Source organism: Candoia aspera, chromosome 9 (assembly GCF_035149785.1).
Source record: "Candoia aspera isolate rCanAsp1 chromosome 9, rCanAsp1.hap2, whole genome shotgun sequence".
In the NCBI taxonomy this organism is placed as follows: Eukaryota; Metazoa; Chordata; class Lepidosauria; order Squamata; family Boidae; genus Candoia; species Candoia aspera.
Window position 1 is genome coordinate 21,115,809 of NC_086161.1, and position 18,359 is coordinate 21,134,167.

Consider the following 18,359-nt stretch of genomic DNA (forward strand, 5'->3'; position numbering starts at 1 on the left):
ATAAATTAACTGGAAAGTGGACAGTAGTTCCCAATTATTTCTCTTACTCACTGTTGCTTCAGGTAAATTGAACAGGATGTCCCTTCTATGTTCATATCAAATGCCATCCTCTCCTGAAACAGCCAAAGAGTTTGTCATATTACTGCTGTTGTTGCATTTACATTGCAAGATCCAAGCTGCACAGATCATTCAGATTCATAAAGTGTGTACAACTGAAAGCAAGTTTTACCGCTTGCTGGAGGTGCTTCTTAACTGGGTGTAGAACATCCCATCACAGGGTCTGCAAATACAACCTTGCAGTCCAGGTCTCCCCCACCCACAGTGTTCTGCCTGGGGCTAGGATCCACAGCTTAGGGGCAAGGATCCCAACACCCCAAAGTGATCAAGTTGGGAATATTTACACTGAAGGTTTCTCCCCAAGTCAATGATCTGCAAATATGCCAGACTGCACATCCCCTTATCCCAGCCAGCACACAGCTTGACTCCCAGCCTCTAAGAGAAGTGCCCTCCTTCCAGACCACCTGGACACAGGAGCTCTGGGGTTCTATTGAAGCTACTGAAAGTCAAGAACCTCCTTTTTCTGGGAACCATGGTGGTTGTCTTGCATTGTGCTACAGCAACAGCCTGGCTTGCCCTTCTTCTTCCAAAGAGAGGCATCACCACCTGGCCTCCACTCCACACGCTCAGGTCTTAGGGCAGCTGTGATCCAATTCAGCACTGATTTATTTATCTCCATTCACAGCCTCCCCCAGTATCCCAACCAGGTTAGCAGGAATGAGAGACAGAGCTTACTTAATAGCTTGTCGTCTCTTAACTACCTCTCTTGAAAGGTCCATTTGCCCATTCTTTATTTCCTCTCTGATAAACCACAAATGTACTTTTGTCTCAATTTCCCTTTGACAAGCATGCAGAACAGGCTCTAACAGTGTGCTTGTTCCATTCTTAGGTGATTTCAGATCTGAGGTTAGGCTGAAGATGTGACATATTGTACCGTATTTAATTATTATTTTTTAATATTCTTAAATAGTTCAGATAAATTTTAAACATTTAACATTTACTATTAATATTTAATATTATTTAATAATGCAGTTAATTAATTTGATAATATTTAATCAATTCAACGAATATTTAGATATTGAAAATACAAATAGTTTTTTAAATATTTAATAAATGTTATTAAATATGTATCATATTTATTTGTTATATTTGTCAGCCATACACGATCAGAAAAAGTGGAGAGAGCTGATCCATAGAATCGCTGAGAATCAGACACGATTGAACGGATAGCATCATCATCATCGTGACCTATTTTATGTTGCTCTTTCACTTCTCTCTCTCTCTCTCTCTCTCTCTTTCTTTCATTTCTTGGGTTTTTTTAAAAGAAAAATTACACTGTGGATCCTTTTGTCCATTCTAATCTATTCCATTCACTGTTTACTTGGGGAAGACTTCTTTTGTTTCAAAAAGCAGAGAATTAAAAATGTATTGCCACCCATGGAAGCTTTACTGGACTAGCAAGAATTAGGGAAGTGTGTGGGAGAACGGGTCTTTTGACCATTAAATAGGCTGAACCTGTTTCCAGGCAGTCTATCTCCCACCTCCAGGGAGAAAGGATGGTATAATTACCAGTATTTGTCCTGGCCAGGCTAGAGGGTCCTAGAAAGCCAACTAGGGACTGGGCATCTACGGATGACAAACACCATCAGCACCTTGGAGAGTTCACTATACTTGCTTTGGAAGTTGTCCTAAACAGAACATGCATAACATTTGGTCTTCCCACTACCAATCGATTTCCTGTCTCCACTGCAGTCCTGCTTTGTGAGTGTGAGGGTCACTATAGCCAAGCTGATTGGCTGCCATTCCCAGCATCTGCACCCTTTGGCTCCTTTCAGCATTTGACCAGCCAGGATGCAGAAGACCTGACTTCAGAATTCTACCTGGTCTTATCTAGGCTGGTTTGTCTGCCCTTCCTCCCACATCTTATTTGCACATTAAATGATGTCTGTTAAAATAATGTGAAAAACAGGGCTGTGCCAATCTTTGAAGGGGTACTTGGATCTCCTTCACAAAATAGCAAGCCTCCCTGAGTTCCACAGGCAAAGTAGCTCTATGACTTTGCAGTGCTCTGTTTTACAATCCCTCTCAACCTTTCCTTACAGAGTTTATGCTGCAGCAGGAGATGGTTGAGAGATTTCTTCAACAAACAGTCCAGGAGAAGGCCCCCAGCACTGGCCTAAAGTGCTTTGCCGTGGTGCCAAGGGCTTCATCAAGGAGAATCGTGTTGACTGTTCACTTCACCAAAGAGAATCACTTGCCTGCACAGCATGTATCACTTTGTTGAAGGAAATCTAAGCTGCTTTGCACAAATCTAGAAATAAAAAAAATGCAGGAACACACCAGTCAAAAATAGTCCAAGGAAAGAGGGAGGAAAACCCTATCGTGATTGTGCAACTATCTAAAACTTAAAGAAACTCACTGTCAGGTGGAGAAATACAGGGAAACTGGTAATTAAGCAGCAAAAACCCTGTTCATCGTCCCTCATTATTTTCTAATAGTTGCTACCAGCATTACACAACACTCTCCTTGCCAAAGGCTCTGCAGAAAAGCATGGACTTTACTACTCTCCTAAATGTCAGTAAAGAAAGGGCCAACCCCATCTGGGGGAGCAAGGTCTTTCAGAGTGAGGGGGTGGGATTGAGAAAGCCCATCTCCACCTACCCCACTTCACCCCAAACTTGTAAGGATAAGAACCAAGACTTCTCTGCCTGCATATATTGGGCAAAGAGATTCTGTCTGGAGAGATTCTACCTCGGAGGTGCAAGGCATAAACCATAAAAAACTTCACAGAAAGCAGCCAGCACTTTGAACTGGACCAGAAGCCAATCAGCAGCACTTCACTCCTGCGATGTTGACGCTGTGTGCTGTAGCAGCTTCCAACAGTCAATAAGCAGGGTACTGCTGCCTTCCCTCTGAACTATTTAAATACCATATTGACTGGGGGGCTCCTTTACTCGCAGGTTTATTTACTCATATAAATCATTCTTGCCAAATTCCAGCTGGCTGGGAGCTCTCTTGTGGTCCCCCTTTACAAAAAGGGTGATAAGGATGATCCTTCAATTTACAGACCAGTCCGTTCAACTGATGTGGTAACAAAACTATAGGCAAAATATATTTTTTACAAGACTGAGAACTAGGTAATTGAAAAGGGCTTGTTAGCAGAAGAGCAGTCTGGATTTAGGCCTGGTCACACTACTATTGACAATCGTTTCATTTTATGTCACAGGAGCGCAGGGTTCCCTAACAGGGAAAATAAACACCAACAAAGGGGTCAGAGAAGGATGTATACTGGCTCCTGTTCTGCTCAATCTGTATATAAATTAAGTTTTATATCAAAAACGATTGTGAAGAGGATAGACTATCTAGAACAGATTGGGGTTGTTTGCAGGGGTGACGACTTATTATAAATATGTTCTACTGTTTTCTCTGTATTGTTTTTACGGCTTGTTGATATGGTTAGAGGACTAATCAATAAAATTTATTGTCACTATTGTTACTGGATACTGTGTTCTAAACCCACTATAGCTTCAAGTCGTCTTCATACAGCCAACTGCGTTAGTCAATTACCCTGTTAAACTTTTTATAAAAGCAGTCATGAGAGGATGGCCTAGATTAAAAGGTGAGTTAGCAGCAGACAAGGAAAAATCCAAGAAATACCTTATTTCCAGTGGCATGAGATGGGTTCCTCTGAGGAACAATCACTTGCAGAAATGACCTCTGAAAACCTAGGCAGAAGAAAGAGTTTCATAATCATATACTGTATTTATAAACCTCTTATATTGGGAAAAGATTTGCAGAAGCATTGCCTGGCTAACCATTTCTATTTCTGTTCAAACTCCTAGGCACTGTGGTTCTGCAAGAAGCATTTTCTGTATTTTCCCCAAGTGGCAATTCTTTCAAAGCTCTGCACATTGGTTGTGCTTTTCCGTAGGGCTGGCTTGTTCAGCTAGCAGCCCATGTCCTTTTTTTTTTTTTTAACCTCTCTAGCTTTGAATCAAGAAGAAGTAAAAGAAAAGCACTGAAAAAGATATCCTTAGGAGTGTATCTCTTGAAGCTTTGTTCACACTCCAACACTGCACATTCTTTCTGCTTAATAGTGCTGATACTTTTCCCACATTTGGGGCTGCTGACTCTCATGGTAACAACTAAATAATGACCTTGTGCAAAGATTGGGATGTCCCTTAAAAGTTGCCTTTTTGCTAGAGTTCTAGCAAACACAACTCCTTTCAGAGGAAGTTGTTATAGTAATCATTATAAATTAGAATAAAAGGTACGCTAATAACAACAGAATGAATTCTGGTGCTGGAGTTCTTTTACCTACAGATCAAGAGCGGAGGTTATCAAAAAGCACGATCCAGCCTACCCTTCACTATTCACTCCATGGAATCATCATCGTCATCATCTTCCAGAGAGCTTTTTCTATTATTATATTTTCTATTAAGCATTTATAAGAAAAGGGGAAAAGAAAAGACAGACGAAAAAAGAAATAAAAAGGCAAAAAAAGACAAAGACAAATAAAGCACAAAGCAGAGAATATACAAGCATCATAGAATCAGGTTAAATTTGTCCGTCTTTCATTAATTATTTGAAGTAGCTGAATATACTATATCATTTTCAAAACTACCATTTGAAAAACAATCATTTTTTAAAATCCAAGTAATAGATCGTAACAGCAGCAATAATCAACACAGCGTAAATCATAAAATGAGATTAAGAATTAGAGAGAGCTGAGAATACCAGCCATAGCCAAGAAAACCAACAATGGATCATCAAACGCATCAACTCAAGAGTTCTCACTTGAGGCACAAATGACCAGGCTCACATTACTGCTTTGGACACATGATGCGAAGACCCAGCCCTCTGGAGAAGACTCTGATGTTGGGAAAGGTAGAAGGAAAGAGAAGAGGATGACCAGCAGCAAGGTGGAGGGACTCAGTTACAGTGGTGATGGGCGCACCGTTGGAAGACCTGAAGGACCATCTTGGGGACAGATCGTCATGGAGAAAATCTATGTATGTGGTCCCTAGAAGTCAACACTGACTTGCTGGCACATAATCAATTAAATCAATTTCTGACCTAGGTAACAACGCCATGGGTAATGTTTATACAACCCCTGTTTTAGAGTTTCGTTGCCATGGCTTAAATTCCATTTTTACATATTAATTGCAAAGTGGGCATTTGACATCTGCCCACCACTGTGTCAGGTGAATTGCAGCGGGTACGCAAACCAATAAATATATAAATGATGGGATGATGATGGTGGTGATGATCGTGATGATGAAGATGATGATGATGGCGCTATTATCCTATCTGAGCTCACGCTTGCTGGAAGCCTCGCCTTGACGGTGGCATCACCAATAACCCCAATAAACTGGTGACGATGCCCACCGCCGCTCTAACAATGTGCCCTTGTGGTTACGAGGGACCTAAAGGGGCCCCTCCGGCCAGCTGAGCCCGGCCCAGGGAGAGAGGAAGCCCGCGCAGCTCGGGGCGCGTCCCCGCTTCTCCCCGGGGCCGCGCCGCAGCGCGGAAGAAGGCTGCAGCCGCCCAGCGCTCGGGGGCGGCAGTCCGGGGGGCTGCGGCGGACTCACCCTGCGCGGCCGCCAAGGAGGCGGCGAGCAGCGCCAAGCGCAGCGCAAACCGAGCCATCGCCACCTCCCCGGGAGGCGGCGCCGGCGGCCACGGGCAACCGCTAACGGGCGCGGAGGAATGAGAACGCCCCGGCGGCGCGGCGCTTCCCCGCCCCCGAACGGCGGGGAAGCCGCGGTCGGGCGGCTTCTGGGCTGCGCCCGGATATTCGCTGGCCGCGCTCTTGCCGCTCGGGATGGGACGAAGCGCCCGGTAGCCGAAAGGGGCTTCTGGAGGGCTCTGGCGCAGTCTCTTCGCTGCTCCTGGAGACGAAGGCCAAGCGCCAGCGGGGACCGGCTCCCGGCTGTCCCGGAAAGGCGCCCGCGTCGCCCAGGATCGTCTTTAGGGTGGGAGGACCACCCGGGTGAATAAGATGCCAGCACGCGAATGTCACCAGGTTGGGAGGGCTCAGCCCAAGGTTTCTCCACCTTGGCCCCTTGAAGAGGTGTCTGTAGGTTGAGTCATGGCAACTGGACTTCTTTCTTTTTGGTTGAAACGTTTCAACCAAAAAGAAAGAAATCCAGTTGCCATGACTCAACCTACAGACAATTCCACCTGGATGACTGAGAATCTTCATCCACCTAAAGAGGTGTGGACTTCAACTCACTTGCAAGTTTTAAGAGGCCGCAAACCCAGCTGGGGAAGGGAGTGACCTAATCCATCAATCTGCCACTGGTGGAATGTTACCCGTGGTCAATGTTTTCTACTGTACAATCCTCACATGTAATCAATGTCTTTTATTGTTTGATTAGTTGCTTCCTGGCCTATCCCATATACCCCATATGTGTATCATTTGTTTCTGTACCCTACAAAAAGACTTGACCCATTTAATAAATGCTTTTCGCTGTGCCTGAAGTATTTGGGATTCCTGTCGGGAGGGGTGAAAAAGCCACTTTGCAAAGTTAGTCTCTCTCCCAAATTCTGGGACCAAGTTTTTACCAGCTCCACACAAAACTTGGGGTGCCTGAGTTTTTAGGCAATAATAAGAGGGTATGCCTCCAAGTTTGAGAATCCCTGAATTAAGCCAAAATCAAACCAGCAATATTATGGCTTATTATAGCCATGTTGCAACCTTAAAAAGGATACTTGACGAACTGTAACGGGTAATTCTTTTATTATTGCTGTTGTTCAGTTGCTTGTAACTCTTCGTGATACAATGAATGTCATTTTGCCAAGACTCAGTGGCTGCTTTTTTTGACTTCTTGTAAACTCCTGCCTATGTCATCAGCGATTGTATCTAGCCACCTTGTCTTTGTCAGCCTCTTTTATTACTTTAATTTTTCCAGGCATCAGAGGCCTGCGGGTGTAATCCTGGATTTTAAATATTGAACAGCAGACCAGGTTTAGAACTTTGCTTCACCAAGCAATTCCTTAAGTCTTTGTTGCTTCCAGCCATAAAAGTATCATCAACATATCTGAGATTGTTGATGGTTCTCCCAGCAATTTTAATTCCAGTTTCGATTTCTTCTAGTCCAGCATTTCTCATGATATATTCTTCATATAAACTAAATAAATCAGCTGACATTATACAATCATGGTGCACTTCTTGTCCTACTGTGAACCATTTAGCTGCATTGTATATTTATCAAACCAAAGCAGTACCAAAGACATTGCAAGCTTGAAGTTCTCTAAAAGGCAGGTAATGAGGAAAACGTATTTGGTATGGACCCAGTCAGTGTGCATGAAAATCACTGATGTGTGTGCCTCAAGGAATGGTGTCTTTGCAATCAAAATTGCTATCCTTAATGTGCTTTTATATTCATTCTCCCTTGGAGGAAAAAAAAAAGTAGCTGGAAGGGAGTGGGTGATTTTGATCAGAAAGCCAATGTGTAGAAAAAATGTCAAGCATTGTCTCTGTCCACCTCCAATTTCAGTTCTGGTGAAAGCCTCTCATCCAGCCTGCATTTCAGTAAAGGGACTAAACAGACAACATTTTGGGTCTTCTGCATGCCATCTGATTGGTCCCCCACAGTTCTCACTAGCCATCAGCAATAGCTTAGCAGAGTGTCTATCCCTGATAGGTCTCAAGTCTATAACTGAGTTTTTATCACAACATGTGCTGTATTGCATATCCTTGTCTGTGCTGTTTCCAGGGTTTGATGGGAACCTTGGACAAGGGGCCCCAGTAGGCCCACTTTGCCACTGGGGGAAATTCCGGAGAAAACTAGAAAGCCTGGAAAAATGGAGCCCACTTTTAAGGTAATGCTGGCCGTCAACTTTTGGGGGTTTGGGAGCACATGTGGAATGCTGAGAACCTATCAGTGGAGGCCATAATTAGCTACAAAGCACCACATTTCTCCCCAAGGCTCCACTGCAGACACTCCACCTTTGTTCTTTCCTGGGCAGGTGACACTGTGGCCGGCATCGCTGTTATTCCCTAAGATGTTTTATAGAGGCCTTTCTGAAAAGGAAGTCTATGCTGGAAGCCATGTTTTGACTTGCAGCAAGCCAACTTCCTGGATGTTTTTAAATATTTTTTTTTTAAAAGAGGAACAGGGAAGCTGGTAGGTGCCAAGAGTGGTCTCTGTGGTACATTATGTGACACGGTGGGGACCTCAAGATTTAATCCATGCAGTGACCAAAGGAAAGCAAATGGAGCAGAAGACAGTATTTGGAGAGAGGGCCCACTACTTTCAGGTGTCTTTCCTGATGCACAGGATACTTGCTTGGAGAGGGCGAATGAACAACTGTACCTGCGAGAGAAAACATGCAATAGGGGTCAGAGGCTCTTGGCTCTGTGGGCTTTGTAATTGCCCAGACAGGTGACTTCCACATCCATACTAAAGTGGAACCTAGAAAGCCATTCACCGGTGCTTTATACATGCAAACAGTGATTTATTATATGGCATGTGGTGATACATAGATGTGCAGTGATCTTGCTGCTTTCTCTTTTCTGGCTTGGAAAGCAGCTGCGCAATTTCCCTCTGTTCACATCAGGTCTGTTTGGCTGAAACTTAAGAGGAGGAGATAAGTTAAGCAGTATCACGAGAATTACCCATCGAACAAGCGTTTGCTTTGTTGTTTTCAAAATAAGAAGAGGGGAGGAAAGTACATATCCCTTTCTCAGGCGTTACAGCTGATAAATAAAAGGCCCCCTGAGAGATCAGCTCTATCAAAAGGGGTGGAGAAGGTATGGGAAGACTTGCCACCCAAGCACCTGGATTTGGCAGTCATTCACTTTTGTTCTTTTTAGAATTAAGATGGAAGGGAACAAGGCTTTGCCTAGAGAGCTGCTGCTCTCACAGAACAGACTCGCTTATCCCAAAAGCAACATGTGGCTCTAGATTGCAGGAGGTTGCCCCGCATCTGCTTCCTACAAGCTTACCTTGTTTTGTCGGTCGTGCTACTCTCTTCTGATCTAGAATAAGATCTAGAAAGCAACAGTAGTTAAGATTATTTAAGTTAAGATGATTTTTTATACCATTTGTATAGTTAACATTGTTTTATCAATCCTGCTGATTTTGTTTTTAAAATACAGGTAGTCCTCGACTTACGACCACAATTGGGACCAGAACTTCTGTTGCTAAGTGAGGCAGTCATTAAGTAAGTCATACCCAATTTTACGAACTTTTTCGCCATGGTCGTTAAGTGAATCTGGCTTCCCCCATTGACTTTGTTTGGCAGAAGCTGGCTGGAAAGGTTGCAAATGGAGATCACATGACCCCGGGATGCGGCAACCATCATAAATGCATGCCAGTCACCAAGCGTCTGAATTTTGATCCCATGACCGAAGGGACACTGCAGCAGTCGTAAGTGCGAGGACTTGTCATAAGTCACTTTTTTCACCACCGTCGTAACTTTGAACGGTTGCTAAACGAATGGTTGTAAGTCGAGGACTACCTGTATGTTTATTGTACTGTGTTGTATTTTGCCTAGAGTTGTCAAAGTGATTGAGGTGGCTTCTAACTAAATAAATAAAATTAAACCAAATTAATCAATTCAGATATTGGGGAAAAAGGAGGTCAGTCACTGGTCACATACAGTTGATTAGCAGGGGGTTCTAACTTTCAACTTTTAAAACAATGGTAGCAAATGTTAAAAGTTCCCTGTTAAAAGGGGGAAGGGAGTGGGCGAAAGTTTGTGGGTAAAAGAACTGTAAGTTCTGTTCTGGGACTGAAAATAAATTCCTGGGCTGAATCACATTTTTCTGTGATTCTAAACATAAGCCTGGCTGCGAAGATGCTGTTTTGGTTTATTCTGCTTCATCAGTCTTGGGGTTTTAGCCCAAGTCAGTGGAAATATTGGCCAAAACAAAAATGTGATAACTAAGAAACACACGTATGCCAGATTTATTATGCAGTTCCATTCCACTAAAGGCGGGGGGGGGGGGATACGATTTCAATGCAAACTTACCTAATTTTGCATTTTTGACCTACTATACAACCTAAAACGTAGTTATTCAAAATGTGTAATTTTCTGAATGTTGCAATGTAGATTTACAGGAAAATAAATACTTGCAAAAATAATATATAAATTGCATTATATTGGGAAAAATTGCACAAAGCCCTTACCCTTTTCATGTGCATTGTGGCTGCCATCTTCACCTTTTTGACCCTCCCTGCAGAAGCCTCGGCCCCTGCTACATCCTTCTGTAGCAAACTTATTCAAATTATTGGTACTTGAGGAGTTTGCAGTCCCTCCCTGCCCCGCCCCTTCAAAGCAACTTACAGCGAATCTTCGTCCAGTTCATTCTCTTCTAAGCAATACTTGTTAATGCGTTTCCACTTGACAGCCACAGTGATGCTCCCAACAACAATGGGCAGGAAGAGAAAAATGCTCAGCAGGATCCATGTCCGCATGCTGTCTTCCCTGGCCTTTTCCGCAATATCTAGGTCGGAACAGAGTTCACACAGGTCTAAACCTGGATGGCTTCTCCAGTTGTGAAGGTTGGGCCAACGTGCCAACGCATGGAAATTTAACCAAATCCAGGCTGAGACAGGCAGGTTCCTGAAGAAATCATCACAGGTGTCTGTCGGGGGCAAGGGGTGAACGACGCATTGTGATGTCACAAGGCAAGCCTGAGACTTACTACTGCATCCAGTGCCAGGACGCAAGGACCAAAGGGCAGGTTTTGCCTTGTGACATCATCATGCGCCTGTCATTCTTTTCCTCTCATCGTGCTAGCTGTGGATGCCTACAGAAAGAATGGAATGTGGGAATGTGAGTTGCACTGAGGGAGAATAAAAAATAAATAGTGCAGGGCTTTTTTAGTCCTGCCTGACATGGACATGCAACCCTCAGCTATTTCCCTAAGGGGACCTAACAAAGACGTGGTGAAAGCGGCATCCCTCCAAAGGGTCAGACATGATTCGGTGCTTGCACAGGGGACCTTTCACCTTTCACCTTCTCCCCCCCACCAAAAACGTGTTCCTGCTCCAAGCACAGAAGATGTGGTATTTACTGCTCCTATTAAATCCTTATTATTTAAGCAATTGAAAATGAAAACAGAAATCAAGTTCCACTGTTTTGGATGTGGCGTGAAAGTACGATTCCAGCCTGAAAAATATGGAATTAAAATTAGCCATTGGAAAACTGATTTGGATTTGCTCAGTACAGACCCAGGGAGTCCACAGCTGGCAGTGAGGGGGGGCTTTAAGCATACAAATGGCTAAATTGACATGATTAGAGAAAAGACAATATTTATTGGCGACTGGCAACCCCTTCTGGGCTTTTTGCATTAAAAAGAAAAAAAATGAACTTGTGATTGATGGTTTTGATGATTAGACAGGATAGACCAGTCTTTCTCAACCTTGGCAACTTTAAGGTATGGACTACAACTCCCAGCACATGCTGGCTGGGGAATTCTGGGAGTTGAAGTCCACACATTTTCAAGTGGCCAAGGTTGAGAAACACTGGGATAGACTATAGAAAGAACAGAGTCATAATGTAACTTTAGAGAGAGGGGTTAAAATATAACTGTACTTATAACTGCTGTGAAGAAGATCAGAAGACAATTCTTTATATCTTTTTTTAATATCTTCTCTTTTCTACTTTTCTTTTACTTCTTCTTTTTTGCCCTTTCAGCTTTTTCTGTTACCCCTTTTCTCTTTCTTCTTCTTCATTCTACTTCAGTTTGTATTAGTTCTTACTATTGTTAAAACTTTCAATTAAAAAAAAATAAACAAACATGGCTGCCATTTTAACACGCGCACACACACACCCGTTCAGGTGGATGTCCCTGTAAGATACAACTGACTGACCTGATTCCAGATGGCGAAGTCCACTATCAAGACTTCCTCCCAGTGGATTTCCCTTTTTTCTGCAGTCTGGAGGAGCCCATCCTGGGTCACAGTGGCAATTTCTTTTGTTGTTGCACACCTGAGAAACCAACCAGAGAAAACTCTAATGGATCTAAATCTTGCAGTCAAGTGTTTCACTTCAAAATGGGAGACTGCTTTTGGCAAGTGGAACCCAAGGTTATGGGCACACAAGCTAAAGTCCCAGGAGTTTATTCAAAGGTTGTCACCAAAGGTAAAGGTTAATGATGGCAGTGGGATCTGGGGGTGATTTCATCCACTCTATTCCTTGATATATTTCGATTTTAATCCAACCTATTAATCATATATAGATTTTGCCATGGCCCAGATAACGTCTTTATCCTGCAAAGAAGCCAGCTTGCATATTGGGCTATGTCTACAGTACATCTCGAGGACAACTGATTGGGGAAGACTGGCATAGGACATCAATTTAAAACATCAGGTACCCCACCTTTGGGGCATTCACAGAGGTAGGGGGGTCAAAAAAGTCAAAGTGACAACAGCAACTGGGCAATCAAAGCACTATGCCTTTTTTAAGAGCATTGCAAATCCACTTTATCATGATCAAGACTCTTTCTCTCCTTTTTTGGTCCAAGAAAGATGTTTCCTTGTTTTAAAAAAGGCTTCAAGGAAAATCTATTATTTATTTTACTTACGCCATGCCCTGAGCATTTTTTCAGAGGGTCACAATCATACTTCAGAATGTCATAATTTTCACATATGTGTTTGATGCAAATCTACAAAGAACAATATTTTTTTCAGTTTTCAAAAAAAAAATAAATGCTTTTCTTCAGGCTTCATTTATTGGTTTGTTAGACTGATGTGCTGCGTTTCCTCCAGGAACACAAGACATTGTATAAAGCCTTCTTTCCTCTCCTCTCCCTTCTTTACTGTAACAGCGTGAAGTAGAGCTGAGAGATGGTGACTGATCCAAACTCATCACAAAAACTTCCATGGCTGAGCGTGGATTTGAAACTGGATCTCTCTAGTTCCAGCCCAACACCTTAACCACTATACTAGACCTGCTTTCCCATCTCAGGAGGCCCATCCGTGTCATCACAAACTTTCACTGCCAATAAGACTCGCTATTTCCTAGGATTCTGTTAAGGTATTGATACTCCACTGGATAGATTTGTAGCTCAGACAAGCCCAGAGGCACCCCTCTTGTGAGGAATTCAGGACAAACCCTTGGTAGAAGACCAAAGCCTGAGATCCTAGATTCTAAGAAAGGTGATATTGTTATTGTTGTTGTTCACAATAATTCAAATCATCATCAGCTTGAATGTCATCTGCCTTTCTCCGGATATTTCCACTGCCAGAATGTTATTTGCCTGCTACAGAACAAGTATTACGGACAGCATGTCGTTTTCCTTACCTTACCAAGTCCACATTTTGTACCCTCCTTCACCATCATAGGGTCTGCTGTGCCTTCTGGCTGTTTAAGGTCCAAAGACACACAGACAGCATCCTTCACCAGTGTATACAAGACGGGAACATTAATTTTAGTAAAAGGAGTTTCATAGGGATACATGCAGAGTAACTTTCCACATTTGACATCCCTATCAAAGGCATTTGGAAAAGAAGAGAAGAATCATACAGTGGGCATTAAAATCTACAATCGCCACCCCATCTACCCATTCTGCTCTTGATTTCCTAGCACAAGCATCCTCAAGCATACGCAAAGCAAATGAGAAAACAGGCACTGAAATACCACAATGAAAACCCCATACAGGTAGTCCTCACTTAACAACCATTCATTTAGTGACAGTTTGGACTTACAATAGTGCTGGAAAAACTGACTTGAGACTGGTCCTCACACTTACGACCAATGCAGTGTCCCCCCAGTCACGTGATCACGATTTGGGTGCTTGGCAACTGGTTCATATTTATGACCATCATAGCATCCCATGGTCACGTGATCGCTATCTTCCTGGCCTGCTTCTGGCAAGTAAAATCAATGGGGAACCACGTGATTTGTTTAATGACCACATGGTTTGCTTAACGCCTGTGGTGATTCACTTAACAACTGCTGCAAAAAAGGTCGTAAAATTGGGTCAGATTTGTTTAATGACCACTTTGTTAGCAACCGAAATTCCAGTCCCAATTGTGGTAGTTAAGCAAGGACTACCTGTATAAACTGGTCCAAGAAAACATCAGACCATAGATCAAACCCCATTCCATCCAAGACCACTTCTCCCCAAAACAATACTTTTCAATTTATTCTTTATTTTCTAATCACCTACCGAAAAGAGCAAGTCTTAAATTTCTTTCTGTGATCGAGGCCACAGTGTCCAAATCTGTCAGCCTGGCTATTAACTTCTTCATAACACACTTGCGGAGCATTTCTTGACCCTAGACATTTTGGCAGAGTGCGGTTAGAAGAGCAAAAATGCCACCTGGGACCTTTCTCCTGGCAAAATCTTAACTTCGGCATGGGCGTGAGATTCTGGGTTTCTTTGGGTTTTTTAATACGTTTGCATTCACTCCCATCACATGAGCAGTTGTTCGGGGGGGGGGGGGCATGTTGGCACGGGAGAATGGGACAAAAATACCAACTGGACTTTTTCTGGTGAACCTCACAGTTTTTTTGAAGGGTGGGAGAGAGAACGGAAAAGAAAAAAACGAGGGCAGGGGAAAATTGTTACTGCCTGCAAACCACTTTGCAAAAAAGCAGCCATTACACAGAGGCCATTATACATGGCTTCCGTAGAGACTTTGGAGGAGGTAGAGGGCAGGAAACATGGCTGCTGCTTCAAAACATGCTTATTTATTTTAAAAGGAAAAGGAGGCTGAAAGTCTTCTATTTTGAGAGGTGAGAAGGGGTTGCATTACAACCAGAAGTCATTACAGGTACTCCTCACTTAATGACCATTCGTTTAGTGATGGTTCAGACTTACGACAGTGCTGAAAAAAACAACTTACAACTGGTGCTCACACTTAAGACCATTGTGCATCCCACGGTCACATGATCACCATTTTTGACCTTCCCAGCCGGCTTCTGACAAGCAAAATCAATGGGGAACCATGCAATTCACTTAACAACCACATGGTTTGCTTAACAGCTGTGGTGATTTGCTTAATGACTGCCACGAAAAAGGTCGTAAAATCAGGTCGGATTCACTTAATGACTGCTTCACTAAGCAACCGAAATTCTGGTCGTTATTGTGGTTGTTAAGCGAGGACTACCTGTATTAATGTCCCATTTACTGACTTTATTCATTTAATATCGTTCTACACTGCTTCCCATATCACTGCCTCTCAAAACAGTTTGCAATGAAAATGATTTCTCTGCCCTTTCTGAAAAGGACAAACAAGGTTGCAAAGTATGTGAGAGATCCGAGCTCAGATTCGTTCCGTGCTATAAACCGAAATGGGCATTAGAGTCATTCCTTCTCCCCAAGTCACGCGGGCATCTATAGTCTTGGGAGATCTGTAACTTGAGAAGTAGCAGTTGCCCATTCCCAAGAATTACAATAAAGAAACCTGAATCTGATTCAAAGCCCATGATATAAATGGCCAAGAATGCACTCTTCTGGACACAAAAAGCAATCCCAGAAGAAAGGTGGCGTTGGTTGAGAACGGTGTTAAACCACGGCCAGAAGGGGAAAAGCCTTCCTTGCTTTAAGGGGACAGAAAAGACCCAGAAATGGTGGTTTCAACATACGTATTCCAAAGAGCTCCTGGCAGTGCAGATCAGCTGACTGGCAGGACCTGTCGTAACAGAAGCCGGTATCCAAGGCACAGCTGAGACCGTTGTGCGCATAAACATCGACTGGGCAGGAACCTGAACTCCCGTTGCAATACTCCGGAAAATCACAGTTCTTGTCTATGGCTTGTCTACATATTGTGTTTCTTGGCTTAAACTAGGCAAAAAGATAACGAATAAAATGGACAAGGAATGTTCTTTATAGGAGGAAGGGTCCAGATGAGGCTGTAGAGCCCCACCTCAAATCTTATTTTGGAGCGTAGGACCCTTTCCAGTCACAGTGAGTGGTGTTGTGGTTAGGTACTATTTTGAGGGGGGAAATACATATGGTCTAAATCAGCCTTTCTCAACCTTTTGACCCTGGAGGAACCCTTGCAATATTTTTCAGGCCTCAGAGGACCCCTGCACATTCAGGCTCAAATATAGGCCAGAAGTTACAAACTTTTTATATTTCTTAAATGGGTAGGCCTGTATGTATGTATGTATGTATGTGTGTGTGTGTGTGTGTGTATGTATGCATGTATGTATGTATGTGTATGTGTGTATATATGTATGTATGTGTGTGTGTGTGTGTGTGTGTGTATGCATGTATGTATGTATGTATGTGTATGTGTATGTGTATGTGTATGTATGTATGTGTGTATATATATATATATATATATATATGCATGAACAGGGTTCTTAAACTAAAAATAAAGAATGAAATGTACCTCTTTAATGTGAAGTTGCCTGAATTTGAAATAATTTTTTAAATAAATCTTGATCTCCCAGGGAACCCCTAGTGACCTCTCGCGGAACCCTGGTTGAGGAACCCTGCTCTAAATGGAAGAAGCATTAAAACCCAAAGCAAAAAACAACCCAGAAGCCAAGGAGATTGGTCTTGTTACTATGAGTCAGATGGTCTCACCCACTTTGCATCACGATGCAAACACTCCTCACTCCTCAAACTAATGTTGAGTGCGGTCCCTTCCCCATCCTGCTTATTACAACAGTAATACAAGCAAAGGCCAATGTCATTTTTGAAATTCCTAAAACATGCCACTTCCCTGGGACAGAATCAGCATTTAGGCCTTGTGATAATAGCTGGTGATGTTGAAAGTCCTCAGACCATCGTTCCATCTTCCAAGGGCTTCCTCTCTTGACATTGCCCCAGTTCAATTATTTTGGTGCAGTGCAGACTGAACTATCAGTTAGCAATGGTTAGAAGGGAAAGTTCAGGGACCAAGGCCTGGCATTTCTGACAAATTGAGAAGAATGTACATCCAAGATGATCATGAAGGGCATCTAAATTATTCCAGGCCTAACGCCCAGTCAGACTTCACCAAGCACAATGCAAATCTCAACTCTCTGGACAACTCATCTCTGTACTCAGAAACTTGATTACAGCAGAAACTCATAGACATGTCATAGCTAAGCTGTTTTGCTGCCGACAAGACAGAAGCCATGTATGCGTAGAAGAGCTATCTACTGCAGAACACATAAATTGAGCCCTAGGGATATTTTGGTTTTATAGTTCTACAATTGCAGGCTACTGTAGGCAAATTACAGTCCAACTACATACATGGCAGAAGTCAACAAGATAAAACAATAGTATAGTGATAAGAGTAAAGTGGCAGCATTACACAATCATATCCTCCATCAATATGCATTGATAGTGCCACATGCTCTGTGATCCCCAAAGGCCTTCTGGAATTAACAAGCCACAATACCGTAAGAGAAGAGAGTTACTCTTGCCTCCTGGGGCAAGCTGTTCCTTAGGAGGAGAGCCCCCTTAGAAAATGCCTACTTTGGAGCCCCTTCTTGTTGAAAATCCACTATGTGGGGAGTCTTAACAGGCACTCTCTGCCTACATGTGCTGGACAGGCAATTCCTACTCAAAATGATTGTCTTGAAGATACCAGGTCCCAAGCCGGATGGGTTTTATAATAGCTAACACCTTAAATTGTATTCAAAAACAAACCGGAATCCAATGCAGCTTCAGTAGCTGTGTTATCATGTGAAAATCACATGCCTGACCTGTACGCATACATGCAGCTGCATTTTGTACAGCTGAAATGTCCAGGTGATCATTAAGGGCAGCCCCAGATATCTCCTGGGTTTTGGCCTCTTACTCCCACATTTTTGAGTCACTGGATGTTTGGCTGCTCTCCTCCAGTCCTTAAGAGTTCAGGAGGCACCTGCTTGATATTCACACAATGGTTCCGTCAGGCCTCAACCCCACTGCTTCCCACCTCCCCCACCTGAGACCTTTCACAATGCCTTACCTTGCAGTTGTCACAGCATAATTCATTACTGCACACGGCTCCACGCTGAAACGTACAAGTGCTGGTGCAACATTTATTCCTTTTACATTGCTGAAAACACAATCATGAGGCTATTTATAGTGGGCTGTGAAATGCTCAGATGATTAAGGAACTTGGGCGTAACATCAGGCTGCACAGTGGTTGCAAGAGAAACTGGATTAGAAGTTGATTCCAGTGTACACACATTTAAGGTCCCCATCCTTCATCTCTCTGGAGACCCTTAGTAATAATTAAATGTTCCTTTCAACACAATCTTTCTGCAGCCCGGATAAAACGAGACAGGTAAGAAAATGCCTTCCCTGTGCTGGAAGACCGTAGCTAATATTTCACCGTAATGCTTAAAAACAGCTTCTTCTCATGCATTTCAATGCATGAGCTCAGAGCTCTTGAAAACTCCTTTCTGAAGGG

The 18,359-nt window shown here is 43.1% G+C and overlaps 3 protein-coding genes across 3 annotated transcripts in view; all 3 read right to left on the bottom strand.

Moving 5' to 3' along the window:
* Window positions 1-107, bottom strand: part of LOC134502857 (disintegrin and metalloproteinase domain-containing protein 2-like) — a 33,510-nt gene extending 33,403 nt beyond the window's left edge. Inside the window, exon 1 of the mRNA XM_063311377.1 lies at window positions 52-107. Within this exon, the coding sequence (XP_063167447.1) occupies window positions 52-107 (56 nt within the window). The remainder of the gene's footprint in view (window positions 1-51) is intronic.
* Window positions 1-18,359, bottom strand: part of LOC134502748 (disintegrin and metalloproteinase domain-containing protein 9-like) — a 658,699-nt gene that overhangs the window by 573,809 nt on the left and 66,531 nt on the right. The window lies entirely within an intron of this gene.
* Window positions 8,506-18,359, bottom strand: part of LOC134502750 (disintegrin and metalloproteinase domain-containing protein 32-like) — a 33,728-nt gene continuing 23,874 nt past the window's right edge. The window contains exons 13-21 of the mRNA XM_063311226.1: window positions 17,913-18,002; window positions 15,607-15,805; window positions 14,186-14,294; window positions 13,318-13,501; window positions 12,599-12,679; window positions 11,886-12,003; window positions 10,354-10,513; window positions 9,011-9,055; window positions 8,506-8,638 (exon numbers count right to left, since the gene is read on the bottom strand). Coding sequence (XP_063167296.1) covers window positions 8,614-8,638; window positions 9,011-9,055; window positions 10,354-10,513; window positions 11,886-12,003; window positions 12,599-12,679; window positions 13,318-13,501; window positions 14,186-14,294; window positions 15,607-15,805; window positions 17,913-18,002 — 1,011 coding nt within the window. The 3' untranslated portion in view covers window positions 8,506-8,613. The remainder of the gene's footprint in view (window positions 8,639-9,010; window positions 9,056-10,353; window positions 10,514-11,885; window positions 12,004-12,598; window positions 12,680-13,317; window positions 13,502-14,185; window positions 14,295-15,606; window positions 15,806-17,912; window positions 18,003-18,359) is intronic.